This window comes from Oryctolagus cuniculus, chromosome 2 (assembly GCF_964237555.1).
Source record: "Oryctolagus cuniculus chromosome 2, mOryCun1.1, whole genome shotgun sequence".
Lineage (NCBI taxonomy): Eukaryota > Metazoa > Chordata > Mammalia > Lagomorpha > Leporidae > Oryctolagus > Oryctolagus cuniculus.
This window is the reverse complement of record NC_091433.1, coordinates 106,300,144-106,319,653: the sequence shown is the minus strand read 5'-3', so window position 1 is coordinate 106,319,653 and position 19,510 is coordinate 106,300,144. Positions and strand designations below refer to the sequence as shown.

At 43.7% G+C, this 19,510-nt stretch overlaps 1 protein-coding gene across 2 annotated transcripts in view; it reads left to right on the top strand.

Moving 5' to 3' along the window:
• Nucleotides 1-997: 997 nt before the first annotated feature.
• The window catches only part of IL18R1 (interleukin 18 receptor 1), a 48,036-nt gene continuing 29,523 nt past the window's right edge, over nucleotides 998-19,510 (top strand). Inside the window, exons 1-4 of one of the 2 annotated variants that reach the window (XM_008252716.4) lie at nucleotides 998-1,381; nucleotides 8,799-8,888; nucleotides 12,614-12,857; nucleotides 18,206-18,371. In XM_008252716.4, coding sequence (XP_008250938.2) covers nucleotides 8,831-8,888; nucleotides 12,614-12,857; nucleotides 18,206-18,371 — 468 coding nt within the window. In that variant the 5' untranslated portion in view covers nucleotides 998-1,381; nucleotides 8,799-8,830. 2 annotated transcript variants of the gene reach the window in all.

The following is a 19,510-nucleotide window of genomic DNA, read 5'->3' as shown; positions in this document are numbered from 1 at the left end:
AAAAGCACAATTAAAAAAAATCATTCAAATATCCATGACCTTAAGATTAAGTTGGTAAATTTTCTTCTATTTCAAAACATTTTAATTTATAGTTACATATGCTGTTTGTATAAATGAGATTATGCTGTATGAAATTTTTCATTTTTTTCTACCTAACATCATAATAGAAACATTTGGCATGTCATTGAAAAATTTCTGAACATTTAGAAAATACTTATGCTCCATCTCATGGCTGTGTTATGGAGGACACAATTTAAATCCTCTTAATTAGTATAATTCTCCAATGGCCTATCAGTATATATAACATCTCTCAAAAATGTACTTCGAGTTAACTTTGGTTGTTACTACTTTTCATGAAATGTTGGCAAGATAGAATTAATTTACACATCGGGGCTGATCCGGTCAGTCCCCTTGAAGGAGGCGACATAGTGGGACGCCAGGAGCCCAGCAGTAGAACATGAGTGTCCCCAGGGAGTCCTGTTGGGACCTCACGCTTGCCAAGGGCGCGGAGCTGTTCCCCATAGCGTATGGCTGCTGCATTTAATGGGCAAGAGAACATGGAACTGCAGTCTTGACCCAACTGTCAGTGGATACCTTTCAGAATCCTGATTGAAACTACGTTTCTAGAAGGTTGTCCGCGGGATCCACAGGTGCCCTTCTTCTGGGTTAATCTGTGTCCCTAGATTGGCTTGCTCGTCCCACCCCAACCCTTTCCCGGGTCGGCGGGGCGCAGGTGTCACCCCCGGTCTCAGTGCTCGCGTTCCTGGCGCCCGCTGGCCTGAAGGGTGCGCGCTACAGCCTTCGTGCTCCCAAGCGCCACTTCCAGGTCCTGCAGGTCACACGGCCGCCGCCGGGGGTTCAGGGGGCCAGCGCCCCGTCTTGCAGCTGGGGCGGAAGGTCCCGACAGCGTAGGGACGAGGGGTGGGGTTTTCCAGCCGCGGCCCAGCGCCCCCGCGATCCTGCGACTCGGGAGCAGGCGGGCGGGGCCTCGGGTGGAGGAACCGGTGCTCGGGCCGGGCTCGCGGGCAGGAGCGCACGGCGCACCTCGCACTCTGGAACACTCCCGACTGGGAGCACCCCGGTACCCCGCATCGCGAGACTCCATCCCCGGCGGGGAACAGCGCCCACCTGCAGCCTGCAGTAGCCAGATTCTTCTGTGCCTTGGCTTTTTGCAAACCCTCGCCTTATCGCTTTAATCGCACCCCTCTGCCCACTCCCCCGCCCTCGCGGCTCCCTTCCTTCCTGCCCTATTTCACAGCTGTCTGAGGCCGGGATCTCCCCTTATCACCTGCTTTCTCAGCTCTGCCTCCCCGTAGCCGCGACCTGGTGTGCAGCAAGGGACGACCATCCCTGCCCCAGCCTCGGGGACGCCCCTCGAAAGGTAAGGACAAGCTCTGAGACCATTCGAGCCCCCTGCTCACTGCGAGGAGCCTGGGACCACGCAGCCTCAGGAGCAGGGATCGTGAAAAAAAAAAAAAGATAAATATGTATACCTGTGTGTGTGTGTGTGTGCGCGCGCGCGCTCCCCGTGTGCGTGTGAATACAGAGGAGCAATTGACAGGAAAGCATCATTAACTTTTCCCAGTTTTTTTCTGGAAAGGTGGGAACAGCTGGGATAAATGACAATAGTGATCATTTATTAAGCACTTACTGTGTGTCCCACACTATGTAGAAAGCTTATATTCTTTTAATCAAAGTAGGTACTTGATTCAAGCTTAATAAAAGGGAGAAGGACTAACTCACCTGTATCACCGATTTTTATTCACCCCAGGGCTTCTAGCTTGCGAGGACTAGATCCCAGATCGGCACCTGGATTTTCCCCAGCCCAAGGTCTTTGTCTTTGATCTGAGGTCTTCCATAAGTTAAAATGCCCCCCTGTATCACACATACCAGACACACCTACCAGAGATAGGGGTCTGAAGCTACTGTGGCAGTGTCACATCTTTCTCCTGCTCCGGTCTCAGGGCATCCGGAAACACTTGCTGTGGCTTACGCAGCGCTGGGAACTGGGCAGGCCTCTCAACCCAAGGTCCTTGGATGAGCTGGGAAGGGTGCACTTGGGAACTGGGTCTGTACATGTGCTGGGGACAGCATGCCTGGTGTCGCTGAGCACAGATAAAGGCAGAGTTTTCTGGTTTGGCAATGCGTGGTGCTGGGCTGGGAAGCAGGGGCTGGTTCTGGAGTGGTGGAGACACCTTGTGGTGCAGGCTTGGACAGTTCTGCCCTGCCTGGGCAGCAGCAGTTGAAGAGCAGAAACCAGGCAACCACATTGGAAGGACTGCAGGAGCCTGGGGCAGGGCCAGAGGGGAGGGTGTCGGGTGGCAGAATAAGCACATGCAGGGTGGGATTTGGGAAAATCATGAGGATGACAGTGACAGATGCTTCTGTGACCAAGGCCATGAAGTAGCAGTGACTTTCCTGGTCCGGCAGTTGGAAAGCCAAATCCCACAGATTCTTTGATCCTTAATGTGGAAGTGTGTGTGCACGTGTGCACGTGCACGGGTGGGAGAGATAATTTTCTATCGTTTCATAGACTGCATGCGATGCTGTAAAGAATACATTTACATTACTCAAATTTGCTGCTGTTGTGATTTCCATCAAATCAGTTTATCTGAGGAGGTGCGCAATTGCATGTTTTGCTAATGGTACGATTTGTATCTAGGCAATTTACATTGATTTGTGGTGCCAGTTGATGACATCAGCTGTAATCTGGGCTGGACCATTTGTGAAACTAGCTTGGGGCCGGCGCCATGGCTCACTAGGCTAATCCTCCGCATGAGGTGCCGGCACCCCGGTTTCTAGTCCCGGTTGGGGCGCCGGATTCTGTCCCGCTTGCTCCTCTTCCAGTCCAGCTCTCTGCTGTGCCCCGGGAAGGCAGTGGAGGATGGCCCAAGTGCTTGGGCCCTGCACCCACATGGGAGACCAGGAGGAAGCACCTGGCTCCTGGCTTCGGATCAGTGCAGCGTGCCTGCGTAGCGTCCATTTTGGGGGTGAACCAACGGAAGGAAGAGCTTTGTCTCTGTCTCTCTCTCTCTCTCACTGTCTAACTCTGCCTCCCCCCCAAAAGAAAGAAAGAAAGAAAGAAAGAAAGAAAGAAAGAAAGAAAGAAAGAAAGAAAGAAAGAAAGAAAAGAAAGAAAGAAACTAGCTTGGCTGTTTCTCTTTCTTGAGTATCAGTTTCCAGCAAATAATAAACCAACAAGTAGATAAGAAGTGGAAATATGTCAATTAGTTATAAGTGCTATGAACAGATGAACGAAGCTAGGTGAAGAGGAAAGGGGTGTGTGTGTGTGTGTGTGTATTTGCACTTGGGCTAGCAGCTCTGCTACATTTTCCATAGAGTGCTCAGGGAGGACCTGTACGTGAGGAATTGGTACCAACAAATTTTAAAGGAAAGACAAGACTATGTACTTAAGAGTAGAAAAGAATTTAGTAACTATTTGGGAAAAGTAAGTTTAATTAGATTCTATCTTCAGTCCAAACAAGTAAATAAATTGTTGGTGGGTGAAATAGTTAAATATTGGCCAGCTCTGTGGCTCACTAGGCTAATCCTCCACCTAGAGGCGGTGGCACACCTGGTTCTAGTCCTGGTCGGGGCTCCGGATTCTGTCCCGGTTGCCCCTCCTGGGAGACCAGGAGAAGCACCTGGCTTCGGATCAGCACGGTGCGCCGGCCACAGCGCGCCAGCCGTGGTGGCCATTGGAGGGTGAACCAACGGCAAAAGGAAGACCTTTTTCTCTGTCTCTCTCTCTCACTGTCTACTCTGTTTGTCAAAAAATTTAAAAATAAAAAAATCCGAGAATCGGACAAAGATATTATTAAATGGTGTATAAACATGAAAATAAAGGCCGGCGCTGCGGCTCACTAGACTAATCCTCCACCTAGCGGCGCCCGCACACCGGGGTCTAGTCCTGGTCGGGGCTCCGGATTCTGTCCCGGTTGCCCCTCTTCCAGGCCAGCTCTCTGCTGTGGCCAGAGAGTTCAGTGGAGGATGGCCCAAGTGCTTGGGTCCTGCACCCCATGGGAGACCAGGAGAAGCACCTGGCTCCTGCCATTGGATCAGCGTGGTGTGCCGGCCGCAGCGCGCCAGCCGCCGTGGCAATTGGAGGGTGAACCAACAGCAAGGGAAGACCTTTCTCTCTGTCTCTCTCACTGTCCACTCTGCCTGTCAAAAAAAAAAAAAATAATAATAAAATGGTTACTAATAAATGATTAGTGTGTTCCTCATTTATACCAAAAGAGATGCAGATTCTGAAAATAATGAGGGGCAGGTGTTTGATCTAGTAGTTAAGGTGCTGGCTAAGATGCCCGAATGCCAGATCAAAGTGTATCAGTTCCATTTCTAGCTTTGACTCCTGACTCCAGGTTCCTGTTGATGCAGATCCTAGTCCACAGCAGTGGTGGCTCAGGTAATTGGGTTCCTGCCACACATGTGAGAGACCTGGATGTAGTACCTGGCTCCAGTCTTCAGCAAGCCTTGCATTCTAGGCATTTGGGGGGAGTTAACCAACACATGGGAGTTACCTCTGCCTCTCTCTCTCTCTCTCTCTCTCTCTCTCTCTCTCACACACACACACACATATATTTGTATACAAATGTGTATATATAATTTAAAAATTTTTGCTTACCTGATTAGGCTTTGAAAATGAAAATGCTAATTTTCTGGGTGCAGTAGCAAGGTGCTATTCTGTACTACTGAGGGAGGGAGTATGAATTATTGCAACACTTCTGGGATGTGATTTGGCAGTATTCATTTATCATGTTCCAAATGTGTTCTTCAATGCATTTCACTGTACTGCCATGTAGTCGTCCAAGAAATATAAGCAAATAATAGTAATAGAAATGTAAGCATATTATAATAATAGCCAGCATTTATTCACCAGATACTTCACAAAAGTAACTTTCCCATCAGCTTTGGGAGTTTGTTCTCTTATAGCCTTCTGTGGAAAAAGAAATTGATGTTCAGAGGGTAAAGCTCAAAATCGTGCAGCTGGTAAAGGGTAGAATGAATAGTTCATCACTCAGCCAGGGTGACACCAGAGGCCATGGCCCCCAAACTGGGCCATTCCCTGCTACACATGAAAATGGTTGTTGGGGGAATTCATAATATAATTCATCTTGGAAATGCTAATAGAGCCACATGAAGGAGTGTTAGCTGGCAATTAAGACGGTGTTACAGAGAGTTTTGTGACACAGGAAAATATTCATCATTTACTATTAAGTGGAAAGGAGGGGCATGGAATTATTTAACTGCCATTTTAATTATATGAAAACATATAGAAAAAGTAAGAGAAAACATACTAAAATACTATATATGTTGACATCATTTTCCTCTTTCCACTTTCATTTTATAAGTGTTCTACATTGGACATATATTGCTTTAGAAAACAGAAAAAGACTTTAAAAAGAAAGAAATGTAAAAGTTACAGAAAACAAAACCACAAAGTTATCAACATCACACATAACACTAAGAAATACACCCCCAAATTTCTACATGCAAGAAATTTAGTATATATGTTCTCTTACATCTGCTTCATTTGTTTTAATTTTTTTTTTTGACAGGCAGAGTGGACAGTGAGAGAGGGAGAGACAGAGAGAAAGGTCTTCCTTTTGCCGTTGGTTCACCCTCCAATGGCCGCCGCGGCCGGCGTGCTGCAGCTGGCACACCGCGCTGATCCGAAGGCAGGAGCCAGGTACTTCTCCTGGTCTCCCATTTGTACTTGTTAGGGTGATTATGAGACGACTCAGAAGAGTTCTCTTTCTTTTTTTTGGAAATGAATTCATCATTTAATAAAATCTCAAATTCACTCATGATAATTAACAAATGCATTAAAATTTTTGTATACATAGAGACAAATATGAGGGTTTTTTGGTCTACTGGGATCTTAACATGTTTCATATTGAAACTCAGAGTTGACTTATCAGACTACTGAATAGTATCATCATCCTTAGATCTTGAAAATTAAAAAAAAAGATTATGCTCTTTTAAGGCTATGTAATCCAGAGAAATGATATAAAAAAAAAGGGTTTTCACTATAAGTAACATAAAAGAATAGACAGCATTAATAACAAAATGTGTGTTGGGGTGTAGGGACGGGGGACATTTTACATCTTAACGCTGTTCTAATTTGATTATGTGCAGTTGGTACTTTCCATACATATATCCTCATTGCCTTTACATTACGGATTATTATCTCCTGGAAATTCCATCAAATGTTTGATGATGTAATTCATAAGACTAGCGTAACCGATTTGGAAGCTGAGTCACTGAACTTTTTCTAGGATTCAGGCATGAGTAATCTCTTTTCAAGGATGGGAGATGAGTGGCAGTTGGTGAGAGTGGAATTATCCTGGCTGGGGAGGTTATCATGTACCCAGAAATTTTCATAAATATCCGATGCTTTTATCACTCAGTGACTTGGGCAGTAGGCCTTGTTTTCATCTTTGTGTTGGTAATGAGCAAGTGGGCTCTGAGACTTTTAAGTAACTTGCCCAAGGTTGCACAGCTTCTGAGGGCTCAAATTGCCAGCTCCAGTGTGCATATCCCTGAAACCAAGCTCTTTCCATCCTTCTGTGTGCCCTCCGTCCAGAGACAGAGAGGTGTGCGGTAAACAAGGAAGGTAGGATTGTTTGTAAAATGTTCTGTCCTGGGGTGGCAGCAGTGAGCAACATCTCCATTTTGAGTGGATCCTGTGCCAAGAAGGAGCTATACTTGTGCAGGACATTGAGTATGGTGCAAACCAAAGTGCTGTGTGCTGAGAATGAACCACCTCCCCCCACCCAATGAAAAGCCCTGCCCAGTTTTCCTCATGAGACAGTCCATAGAACTTCTTCTGGCCATGCTGTCTCTCTTGAGCTTCAGCACAAGCCCCCAATAAACCTTGTCTGGGTTGCACCTTGGCCTCCTGTTAATTTCTGTTTGCAAGTGAGCCAAACAACGTGGGGTTGGTAACATCCTGAGCAGAATCCTTCCTCCATTCTACTCCCTGAAATTGTAATTACGAAGATAAAGTTTGGGTTGAAATGGGATAAAATTTCAATGCAGATCTCTGTTCCCCAAGGTCATGGTCAATGTGGAGGATGGTGCTGAAGTGCAGGAAACTGGCACTTGTCTCTCCATTTCCCCAAAATAAACACACGTGGTGGCTGTGCATCATGGCTCAGCTGGAAGCGACCTCTTGGGACATTGCATTCCAAATGAGAGTTCCACTTTAATTTCTGGGTCCTCTGCATTTTTTAAAAAAAGATTTATTTATTTGAAAGGCAGAGTTAGAGAGACAGAGAGAGCGAGAGAGAATCTTCCACCCACTGGTTTACTCCCCAAATGGCCACAATAACCAGGGTGGGGCCAAGCTAATGTCAGGAACCAGAAGCTTCTCCTGGGTCTTCTTGGGTGGCAGGAGCCCATGTACTTGGGCCATCTTCCACTGCTCTCCCAGGCATGTTATCAGGGGTTAGATTGGAAGTGGAGCATCCAGGACTCAAATGGGCACCCATAAGGGATTCCGGCACTGCAGGCAGTAGCTTATCCCAGCCCCCACCCCTCCTTCGCTTTTAATTCAGCTTCCGGTACTGCACATCCTCAGAGGCAGCAGATGCTGGTTCAAGTTCTTGGATTCCTATGTGGGTACATAGGAAACCTGGGTGTAATTCCTGGCTCCTGCCTTCAGTCTGGCGCAGTCCTTGCTATTGCAAACATTTGAGGAGTGAGGCAGCAGTTGGAAGAGCTCTTTCCTTCTCTCTTCTTCTCTCTCTGCCTTTCAAATAATTCATAAATAAAACTAAGAAAAACACATATGAACATGTGAGTGCACACCTACACAAATGTATACAACTGTTTTTCATTGACAAAATCATAGTGCTTGCTACGTGCAAGGCGTTGTGCTGGATTTTGGTGTTATACTCATGAGCAAAATAGACTTACTTCCTAGACTTATAAAACTCCTTCTCTGCAGAAAGAACATGGATTTCTAAAAATTCAACTAAAAATGAAGATCTAATTACAAATCATGATGAGCATGTGCACACACACACACACACACACTCCTACATGGGCAGAACTGTTGTGCATATCTTGGTGTATCACAGGCTTTTATAGATAGAATAAGAGATTTTCTAGAATTATCATGGCCCTCGACTTTGACCTCGGAGACACAATTTAATAGGCCAGGCCTAAAACTTATCAGGCTCCACTGTATTAGGAAATCACATTATTAGAAATTTCCTCTGGAAGGTGAAATTTACTGTTGTATCAATTTTATCAATTCTTTTATTTATTTATTTTTTTTTGACAGGCAGAGTGGACAGTGAGAGAAAGATACAGAGAGAAAGGTCTTCCTTTGCCGTTGGTTCACCCTCCAATGGCTGCTGCGGCCGGCGTGCTGCCCCCGGTGCGCTGTAGCTGGTGCACCGTGCTGATCCGGAGCCAGGAGCCAGGTGCTTCTCCTGGTCTCCCATGAGGTGCAGGGCCCAAGCACTTGGGCCATCCTCCACTGCACTCCCTGGCCATAGCAGAGGGCTGGCCTAGAAGAGGGGCAACCGGGACAGAATCCTGCACCCTGACCGGGACTAGAACCCAGTGTGCCGGCGCCGCAAGGCAGAGGATTAGCCTAGTGAGCTGTGGCACTGGCCCAATTTTATCAATTCTTTATGGCTGAAAGTTTTAACAATTGATGCCAGTATAAGGAATAGGAGAATCCTGTGGGCTGGCTTTTAAAGTCTGTATTCCAGAAGCTTGTTTAAGTTGGGTATGCTTTTGTGAGAAAGCTCTGCCTGTACTAGTGTTATTCTGTTTTCCAGAGACATCATTTGAAGCTAAATCCTACCCAAGCATGCGTCAGAGAGAATTACCCCTGACAATTTTGGTGCTTGTACTTGTACACACAGCAGGTAAGTGATAATAATTATTCACCAACATTTTCCATTAGGAATCTAGCAGGAAAATCAGGCTTTGGTTTTTCTTTGGAGGAAGCTACTTGGTGCTGAATTTATTAAAGTTGGTGATTTAAAGTTTTACTTTATAGAGTTGAGGCACAGGAAGTTGAGCTGCCACTTGCAATGCTGGCATTCCACATGGATGTGCCAGTTCAAGTCTCAGCTGCTCCACTTGCTATCCAGTTCCCTGCTAATCTACCTGGGAAGGCAGTGAAAGATGGTCCTAGGTCGTGGGACCCTGCCACCCATGTGGGAGACCAGGGCGGAGTTCTTGGCTCCTGGCTTCAGCCTGGCCCAGACCCAGCTGTTGTGGTCAGTTTAGGAGTGAACCAGAAGAGGGAAGCTATCTCTCTCTTTCCTTCTCTGCCTCTCCTTCTCTTTTTTAATTCTGCCTTTCATATAAATGATATATATCTTAATCACTTGATGAATGAATCTTTCACATGAGTGGGATTAAATAGAGAAGACATGTATGGTACAACTGGAAAAGATTTAGCTCTCTGAGTTTATGTAGAGAGAGCAAGATATAAACACCTGTGCCAGGAAATAAATCACATTTGTCTGAAATGAAAATTTGCTTTGTGTTATATGAAATTGAGGAGCAAACAGACACCTTCACTGTTGGTTTTTAGAAAGTTTTGTGCAAATTCTCCTTCCTGAAGGAGAAGGCAAAGCTTCATCTCATTATTTAGGTTATAATAAGAACAGAGAGTGGGAAAGTCCCTTACAGATCTTCAACACATGTTAGTGTTATCAATGATACACCAGAAAGACTGGTTAGACTGGGGAGCTCAGGTAGACTTCACAGCAGGTGTCAGATACCAGTTTTAATGTATTGACAATGACTGCCTTGATGCCTTTTCCCCCTAAATTGGAAGGAGTCTGAATGCTCATTGTTTGGAGAAGAGTTCCATAATAGGATAGGAAGATTTTTCATTAACTTTGGAAGAGAACAGGGGAGCACAGATGTAATTTTTGTTGATTTATAGAGAGAAACACATGGGCCCATCACCACTATTTAGAGAATTACTGCTGAAGAGAAAGCAGAATTAACTTTGTGTTGTCTTCAAATAGTACAACTCCAATCTAGGGGTGTAGTTACTTAAATGGTTTGTGTATTGTGCGGATTCATATGATGCTGTACTGCCCACATGTTAGAGAGGTGAGGTTGACCCTCTCTTCTTGATGTGGGATGATCTGTTCAAAACTACTAAGTGAAAAGCAAGGTGCAGGAAAATGTGTCATGAGCCCGGGGCTCTGTGGACACACACTGATAACCTCACTCCCAGGTAACACCAGGACAAGTTTCAGATGCAGAAAGCAATTCTACAGCCTGTGGTATATGATCACTGAGATCCCAGCTCCTTGTCCTTTTAGATGCTTGGAGCACACCTTTCGTGAATAGACTACACTTAGGATAAGGCTCATTTAATCCATTTGAAATTAGGTGATGGCATCCTATCATTTTCCAAAGTCAAGACAATTCCAAACACAGGCTTCATTCTAAAGGATGCAGGTTCTGGGCCCTGCTGGGTTCATGGAAGAGAGGAAGTGCCTATTGTGGCACTTTGGACTCCACACAAATTGAATTTCACTCATTCTTTATTCTATAACTCTGCAGCGTATAAATTCTTCATTCTACAAATCTACAATTGTTGTACTACCATTTCCAACAAACATTATGTTAATTAACAAAGCCTCCAGTGTTAAAAATGTAAAATTAGATGTCGAACACCATTTGCTGCTCTTTCTTTCTTTTTTTTTTTTTATTTTTTGACAGGCAGAGTGGACAGTGAGAGAGAGGCAGAGAGAAAGGTCTTCCTTTACCGTTAGTTCACCCTCCAATGGCCGCTGCGGCCGGTGCACTGCCCCCGGTGCGCTGCGGCCGGTGCACCGTGCTGATCCGAAGCCAGGAGCCAGGTGCTTCTCCTGGTCTCCCATGGGGTGCAGGGCCCAAGCACTTGGGCCATCCTCCACTGCCTTCCGGGGCCACAGCAGAGAGCTGGCCTGGAAGAGGGGCAACCAGGACAGAATCCGGCACCCTGGCTGGGACTAGAACCCGGTGTGCTGGCACCGCAGGTGGAGAATTAGCCTAGTGAGCCACAGCGCCAGCAGTTTGCTGCTCTTTCAACTGCCAGCCACCCACCCCTGCAGAATATGTATTTCATGCTAGGTTCTTTAAATGATAATTACCTCCAAAGACAAATGAGTGTCTAAGTCCCTCAAAATACACAGTATATGCTTATGGAAACTTTTTTATATATTACCAAAACATGGAAATCTGGAAATAACTTAAATATCTACCAGATACTTGCCCAATAACCCAAATGCCCAAAATTCATTAATTAATAGAATGGATAAGTTGTCAGATACTCAAAGGAACACATTTGGATATTACATAACAATGAGAGAAGAACACATGACTGCTGTATGCAGCAGCATGGTTGCCTGTCAAAGACATGATGACACACAAAATATTCCAGACACAAAAGATCAGATGGCCGTGATTCATGCACTTTATTATATTATCTCTAAAAGCCAAAAATAATTTGCTAATGACTTGCCATAGTTTTGAATGTCAGTTAAAACTAATATCCACAACTTCTCTGCTGAAGTATTGAAAGGTAGACTAGAGATTGTTTAGCACCAACTAAGCGTTAGCTCTTGTACCTATGATGGACTCGACATTCATGGTTTCAAAGAGCGACTGTCATTTGAGCCACTTCCTCCTTTTGTTGTGGTTAAGAACACTGAGTTAAAACCAGACTGTTGCTTTGTGAAAGAAGCCCTAACTCTAAGGAGGGCATTTTGTTTATGTCCTCAGGGAAATGTTTCATCCAAATAAAAGATTCCTATTCTCCAGATACAGGTAAAACACATCCTTCAGCCACAGGAGGACGGGCTATGAGAAAAACCCACTGAGGATGCCTTTGAACTCACAGAAGTGTGAAAGGAGGAGACTCAGCGCCTACTCTGTGTAGATGAAAGGATCTGATAAAATTTCAAAGCTACAGAAACTGGGTTAATTGAGAAAGAGGGAGGGAGGAGGAGGAGGAGAGAGAGTTCAAAGAAGGGAAGTGAGATTATATGAATCAGTTCTGGATTATCCCTTACAGTAATGACAAATATACAAAGACCATAAGCTACTCATGCATACTTTAGCTAGCTCCACTCCTGCCTGGGAAATGGTTAGGTCGACTGCCTGGACACAAGCTGGAAGGGACATCTGATGACACAGATGAAAAACACCGAGGTCTCTAGGTTATTGTCTTCTGTTTCATGCAGACGCAGCCTTAGTTGGGGGTGTGTGGAGTAAACAATACTTGCATGACAATACTTCTCTAGTTTTCTTTCTTCCAGTTGTGATGTGTAATATTTCCTTTTAAAGGATGACACAATGCTTACCAAACATCTAGCTATGCTGGGTCAAGTTTTGACACCTTCCTATTCGGGAAAAGCTGTTGGGAGTTTTGCCTTCACCAATGTTCTGAAAGTGTCTTATCCTGTCTAGTTTTGGAAAAAAAATGATGCTTAGATAACAGAATGTACAGGAACGTGTTGCTGAGATTTTGCAGGGATTTCTTAACTAACCTTGCTTCTTCACATAATGCATTATGTGAAGAAAAAGAATTACCTGTACATTTTTATTTTTTCCTTTTTCCTTTGCTTATCTTTTGAAGAAACTTGCACTTCACGACCTCACATTACTGCAGTGGAAGGGGAACCCTTCTATTTGAAATTTTGCTTATCTTCATCTGAGCAAAAGAGCAAACCAAGCACTATAAGATGGTACAAAAGTGGCGAGTCACATGGACGTGTTGGGCTAAACCCAAGCAGTTCACCCAGAATTTCTGTGCATGATTTTTCTTTGGAGTTTTGGCCAATTGAGTTGGATGACAGAGGAACTTATATTTTCCAGATGGGGTGAGTGTACTTTTTTCTTTGTTTTATGTCATTGTACTCTTTGTCCTTTGTTCAGCAACTCAAGTCTATAGTAAGCTGAGAGGATAGATCTTCTCTTATTTGCCCTACTACGTGAAAGAAATACTTCATTATTGAAAAAATAAATGAAATAATCTTTGATGTTTATTTTCTTAGCAACCCTAGTGAAAGTTGAATACCCTCACAGGATTTCCACTTGGGGATTCTTGTCAATGATAAGCAAAGATCAAATGAAAGTTGGATTTTAATTTTTTTTTCCTGTATTTTTTTTAAACTTTTATTTAATGCATATAAATTTCCAAAGTACGACTTATGGATTACAATGGCTTCCCCCCCATACCGTCCCTCCCACCCACAACCCTCCCCTTTCCCACTCCCTCTCCCCTTCCATTCACATCAAGATTCATTTTTGATTATCTTAATATACAGAAGATCAGCTTAGTATACATCAAGTATGGATTTCAACAGTTTGCTCCCACACAGAAACATAAAGTGAAAAATAATAGATGATTTTTTTTTAAATAATGATGAAATCAGAGCAGACCTATTGTCATGTTTAATCCCAGTGAGAGTCAAGTTGGGAATTGATAATTTCTTTTTTTTTTTTTTTTTTTTTTTACAGAGGATCAGTTTAGTATGCATTAAGTAAGGATTTCAACAGTTTGCACCCCCATAGAAACACAAAGTGAAATATATTGTTTGAGTACTCGTTATAGCATTAAATCTCAATGTACAGCACATTAAGGATAGAGATCCTACATGAGGAGTAAGTGCACAGTGACTCCTGTTGTTGACTTTACCAATTGACACTCCTGTCTATGGCATCAGTAATCTCCCTATGCTCCAGTCATGAGTTTCCAAGGCTATGGAAGCCCTCTGAGTTCTCCGACTCTTATCTTGTTTAGACAAGGTCATAGTCAAAGTGGAGGTTCTCTCCTCCCTTCAGAGAAAGGTACCTCCTTCTTTGATGACCTGTTCTTTCCACTGGGATCTCACTCGCAGAGATCTTTTGCCAGAGTGTCTTGGCTTTCCATGCCTGAAATACTCTCATGAGCTTTTCAGCCAGCTCCGAATGCCTTTAGGGCTGATTCTGAGGCCAGAGTGCTATTTAGGACATCTGCCATTCTATGAGTCTGCTGAGTATCTCACTTCCCATGTTGGATCACTCTCCCCTTTATTTACTCCATCGGTTAGCGTTAGCAGGTACTAGACTTGTCTATGTGCTCCCTTTGACTCCCAGTCCCTCCACCATGACCAACTGTGAACTGAAACTGATCACCTGGAACAGTGAGATGGCATTGGTACATGCCACCTCGATGGGATTGAATTGGAATCCCCTGGTATGCTTCCAACTCCACCACTTGCTGCTCCTATTGTTTAAGATGTCCCCGTTGAATGAAATCAACAGCTGGTACCTCACACTGATATTTACATGTAGAGAGAGGGGCACAGGGTCTGCTTCCTGGGTGGTATCTTCAGTCTAGAGGGGGCAATTGGGTTTGGTGTAGACACATACTTGTCTACATCAGCAGGAGTCAGGTCACCATGGTAGTGAAGGAGCTCTTTTTTTGGTAGCCACTCACAAACTCATAGCCAGGGGCAGCAAATGAAGAGGGCATTGGAGGTGTTTGGCCAGCTGTTCATGGCATGGTCCTAGATCCTGCCAGGGTCCTCATCATGGAGGAGCATAACGTCTATGAGATGGGAGTAGCCAACCAAATGCATCAGCCACTATCACTGAACTTGCTTCTCTTTGTGGGTATATACTAGGGTACTTTAAAAGTTTTTTGAAAAAAGTGGAATTAAATGCTACATTTATTTTAGTGCAAATGCTTTGAAGTCCTTGCATTTTTTTCACCGTTAACATTTTCAGTGAAACTTTGAATAGCCCTCATATGTAATTTTATAGAGTTGAGACTGGCCTGTAGACAGTAGCTCAGGGTCAGCTGAGTGGTGGTGGTGAGTTGTAGATGTCGCAGATTTCTTGCAGGAGTGCCTCTAGAATGAGTCCCGATCTCTATCAACCAAAGTGAGATGTCACACTGAAACCTTGATAGCACCCTTGTGGTTTTGCACAAAGTGAGGTCATTTTTGTTTGTATATGTAGGATCTCTGAGGAGTCAGAAAGAAATTAAAGAGCTCAAAAAATTCACCTATTTCATATGAAGTTTAAAGGGAGATTACAGAAATGAGTTACAACGAGCTAACACGTTAGGAAGTTAAGGAAGCCAAGGGAGAATCAATTTTCATAATTGGGGTAGATAAAAAAACATGAATATCCCCACTTCCAAATCATGGTTAAATAAAAACGTGATTTAAAAGAGTGGATCATTCTGTACAGAGCATCCAAGGGAAGATTCCATCAGCTCGAACCATCTCTTGGAGATGATAGAGGCGGGAAACATTCATCATCTCTCTGATATGAAATGGGGAGTCCACTGCCTGGGTTAGGGAGAGAAAGTGGAATCATCAGACAGAAGTTGGGAGTCAGTAAGGCATGGAGGGATGGGATGACAGAGAGGAGAGGTGGCTAAGACTGGCCTTTGTGATAAATCCTTAAAAGTGTTGGAGACTGATGAGTAATAGGAGAGTTAAGCAATGATAGGAGAAGCAGCTTTGACCTTGGCTGTGACAATACATGGGATTCTACATGGGAGTTGTTTGTTGTGGATGTCTGAGAGCACAGAGGATACAAACATCTTCAAATATAATATATGTCTGAAGGCAGCAATGTTAATAACTTCATCTGATCAATACTTCTTGTATACATATTTTGAACTATCACATCATACCCCAGAAATATGTACCATTATTGTGTGTTAATCAGACATTATTTAGAAGTTGTGTAAAGAGATGGAAATGTTTACTAAAATAATCAATCATCACACATTGTATACATGCAACATTGTACTGTCCTCCACTAAAAGGACAAATAAACTAAAATTATATAGTGTGTGTGATTGCTAAGTGGTGTTCTGTTTACTGAAGATCTGTACATGTGTGTTTATGTGCATATGTGTGTATGACTATATGCATGAATGTGTGTGTGTAAGTACATGCATGTATGTATGTGTGCTTGTGTGTATGCCCAGGGTGGATTTGCTGGTCACAGGGAATTGGTGCTTGCAGCTTTGGGTCAGTTGCCTCTGCTTCATGCCAGCCTTTTAACTCTTTGACAGTTGGTGTAGGCTGTTAATTGTTCAGCACTCCCAGTGCAGTGATGAGTACCGGGGGCGGGGTGGGATACTCAGGCTCTCAGTATCTGTTGACCATGAAAGATTGAGAAGTTCAAGGTAGAGAACAAAGAAATCTGACACAATGGAAACAGGCATGCACCTTATGGCTTGTAAGCAACAAGACCAGAGAGATACAGAAATCTCTCCCTCTCTGGCTCAGTGAGGCTGAACTTGGGAAATCTTCACAATAGAGGAGAGGATGCTGCCGGTGGAATTCCGAGTCCTTACCACATTCAGGTAGCTCTCATGTTCCGTGGCCTCTGGCCCACTGCTTTTAGTAATGGAGACGGCTCAACACCCTCTCCAGGAGTGGCTGATCTTGCATAAATTCATGTCCAAGGTGAAAAGACCACTCACATGCATTGTGAAGACAAAGGATCAAACAAAAGTGTGCTTGCATTCTGGCCCTCATACTGAGACAGGTGTGTGAACCTGGGCAAGCTGTTTAATGTCTCTTGAGATTTAGTTTTCTCATTTGAACACAAGGAAAATAGTCATCTCCCTTGCACACGAGTGCTATCATACCTGAACCTCAGCAAGTGCTGATCTTGTCTTCACCCTATTGCATACTAAAAAGGGAATTGGAAGAGCCAAAATGGGTGAAAATTTGTGAGATACATGGGACAACTTAGCAGCCCCTGTTACTGTCTTTAGCAGTGTGAAGAAATATCAGATTGCAAATATTTTCCCTTTTAAGAGCTCCTTTTAAAATTACTTTTAATTATTTTGTTTTTCTAGATAACTAATTTCTGTTCAGAAAGAGCAATAACTGTAAACTCTGTTCAAACTCACTTTTGTTCAGTAAGGCATTTACAGTGCCAATACAATAGGACTTCAATTTACTCAACAGTAATAGGAGGGGGTTGCAAACTGCCCTGAGAAATATAAAACCTGATGCAGATATGAGGGCACTTCAGAGAGTTCATAGAAAATGACATTAAAAAGATGTTAAGGGTCCAGGGGCCAGCATCGCGGCATAGCGGGTTGAGCTGCCACCTCTGATACCTGTATCCCATATGGGCACCAGCTCAAGATCCAGCTGCTCCGCTTCTGATCCAGCTCCTGCTAATGTACCTGGGAAGGCAGCAGAAGATGGCCCAAGTGCTTGGGACCCTGTCACTCATGTGGGAGACCCAGAAGTTGTTCATGGCTTCTAGAAACTTCCAGCACTGGTTGTTGAGGACATTTGGGGAGTGAACCAGCAAGTGGATGTTCTTTCTCTTTTTCTCTCTCCCTCTGTAACTTTGACTTTCAAGTAAATAAATAAATCTTTAAAAAGAGATTAAGTTTATTTGGGTTTAAATTATTGTGAAATCCATATATAGTTTTTATAAAATGAATTTTCATGAACTTTTTGAAGATGTCTTCTTGTGAAACCAAGGCTACTCTCTCATCCTGGGTGAAGAATCTCTGAACTTGTCAATCCTCGAATGTCATTAACAGCCCAAACACTAGCTGCTGTGACAGCTATAATGCATGTCTTGCAGCAGGATGTCAGTGAGTGTGTATACTTGCATGTGTGTGTACCTAGATGTCTGTGTACCTATATGAATGTATTCCTGCATGCATGTGTATACTTGCATGTGTGTATTCTTGCATGTGAGTATACCTGCATATGGATATGCCTATGTGTGTGTACATGCACGTCTGTATACCTGTATGTGTGTACCTACATGTGTGTACCTAAATATGTGTATGCCTGCTTGTGTACTCGCATCTGTATGTGTACCTGCGTGTGTGTATGTATTATCCTCATGTTTGTGTGTACCTGCATGTGTATACCTGCATGTGTGTATACCTGCATGTGTGTATATATACTTGCATGTGTGTGTGTGTACCTGCATGTGTGTGTACCACATGTGCACATGTAGTGCACTTAGACTTATCTTTTAACCTCATCCCACCCCATGAACAGTTGCTAAATTTTTTACTGCTCTGAACCATGGGAAGGTGGGGCAGGGTTTGAATACCAATAAGTCTCTTTAAACAAAAAGAAGGAAAAGCAATTGGATGGGTTGGTCACTAAAAGGAAGAGAAATGACACTTGTGAAGTCTCTGGTAATTACAAAATACCTTTACACCTTTGTTTTATAGAAATGATACTCGGCAATGGACATTAAACGTCATCAGAAGAAATAAGAACAGCTGCTTTACTGAAAAACAAGTAACTAGTAAAAGTATAGAAGTTCAAAAGGTTTTGACTATACCCTGTACAAACAGTTACTATCAAAGACTCATCAACAGAACAACACTGTATAAGGTAATGCAGAATATTTTAACTTAAGACTTAGTAGAAAAGATGAAACTCCAAAACGAGGATCTGATGGCTGTGGACAGCTAGTGGTCTCCTAATAAACTGAGCCTATGCAGTTGATGTGGCCTGAGTAAAGTGTCCTCATGAGATTGTTGCAAAGAGCTGACAGCCACAATGTGTGTGTGTGTGTGTGTGTGTGTGTCGCCCAGAAGCGTCCCTGTGTTGGGTGTTCAATCTTTTTCCTTCAATCAACTTTTAGGAACGCTAGATTAAGATTTTTCATTTCCTTCTGTCTCATATACTTAGAAATTTAAAACTCTATTGTATAAATTTTCTGTGACTATGTGAGTTCATTTTATAAAATTGGAATATTGAAAAAGAGATAATGAAGAAAGCAAAAATTACTCAGGACTCCCACCAACCAGACTTTCGGTATTTGGGTGAAAAACTCCTTTGAAAAAGTGGTAGGCCAGCGCCGCGGCTCACTAGGCTAATCTTCCACCTGCAGCGCCGGTACTCTGGGTTCTAGTCCTGGTTAGGGTGCCGGTTCTGTCCCTGTTGCTCCTATTCCAGTCCAGTTCTCTGCTGTGGCCCGGGAAGGCAGTGGACGATGGCCCAAGTGCTTGGGCCCTGCACCCGCATGGGAGACCAGGAAGAAGCACCTGGCTCCTGGCTCGGATTGGCGCAGCGCACCGGCCGTAGCGGCCATTTGGGGGGTGAACCAACGGAAGGAAGACCTTTCTCTTTGTCTCTCTCTCTCTCTCACTGTCTTATTCTGACTGTGAAAGAAAGAAAGAAAGAAAGGTTTCTCTATTGTGATCATTCTTCCACATCTTTAAGTATTCTTCCAAACATGGGGTTCTATTTTGCATATGACATGTTACATCTAAATAATTCCCTTGTTATTGTACATTTGTGAGTTTCCTTCTTTTCAGTAGCAAATAACACTTCCATAGCTCTTTGGGTGTATATATGATTTGCCCTTCAACCAAATCCCTGAAAGTAGAATGAGTAGATCCAAGGCTATGAGCATGACTGATGACCCCCATTACCAAATAGTCTCCAGAGAACTCTTGTCAGTTTTAAATTTCATCCCTGGTAAAACAAGCTCACATCTCCACATAGTGGGAAGCAATATTTTTAAA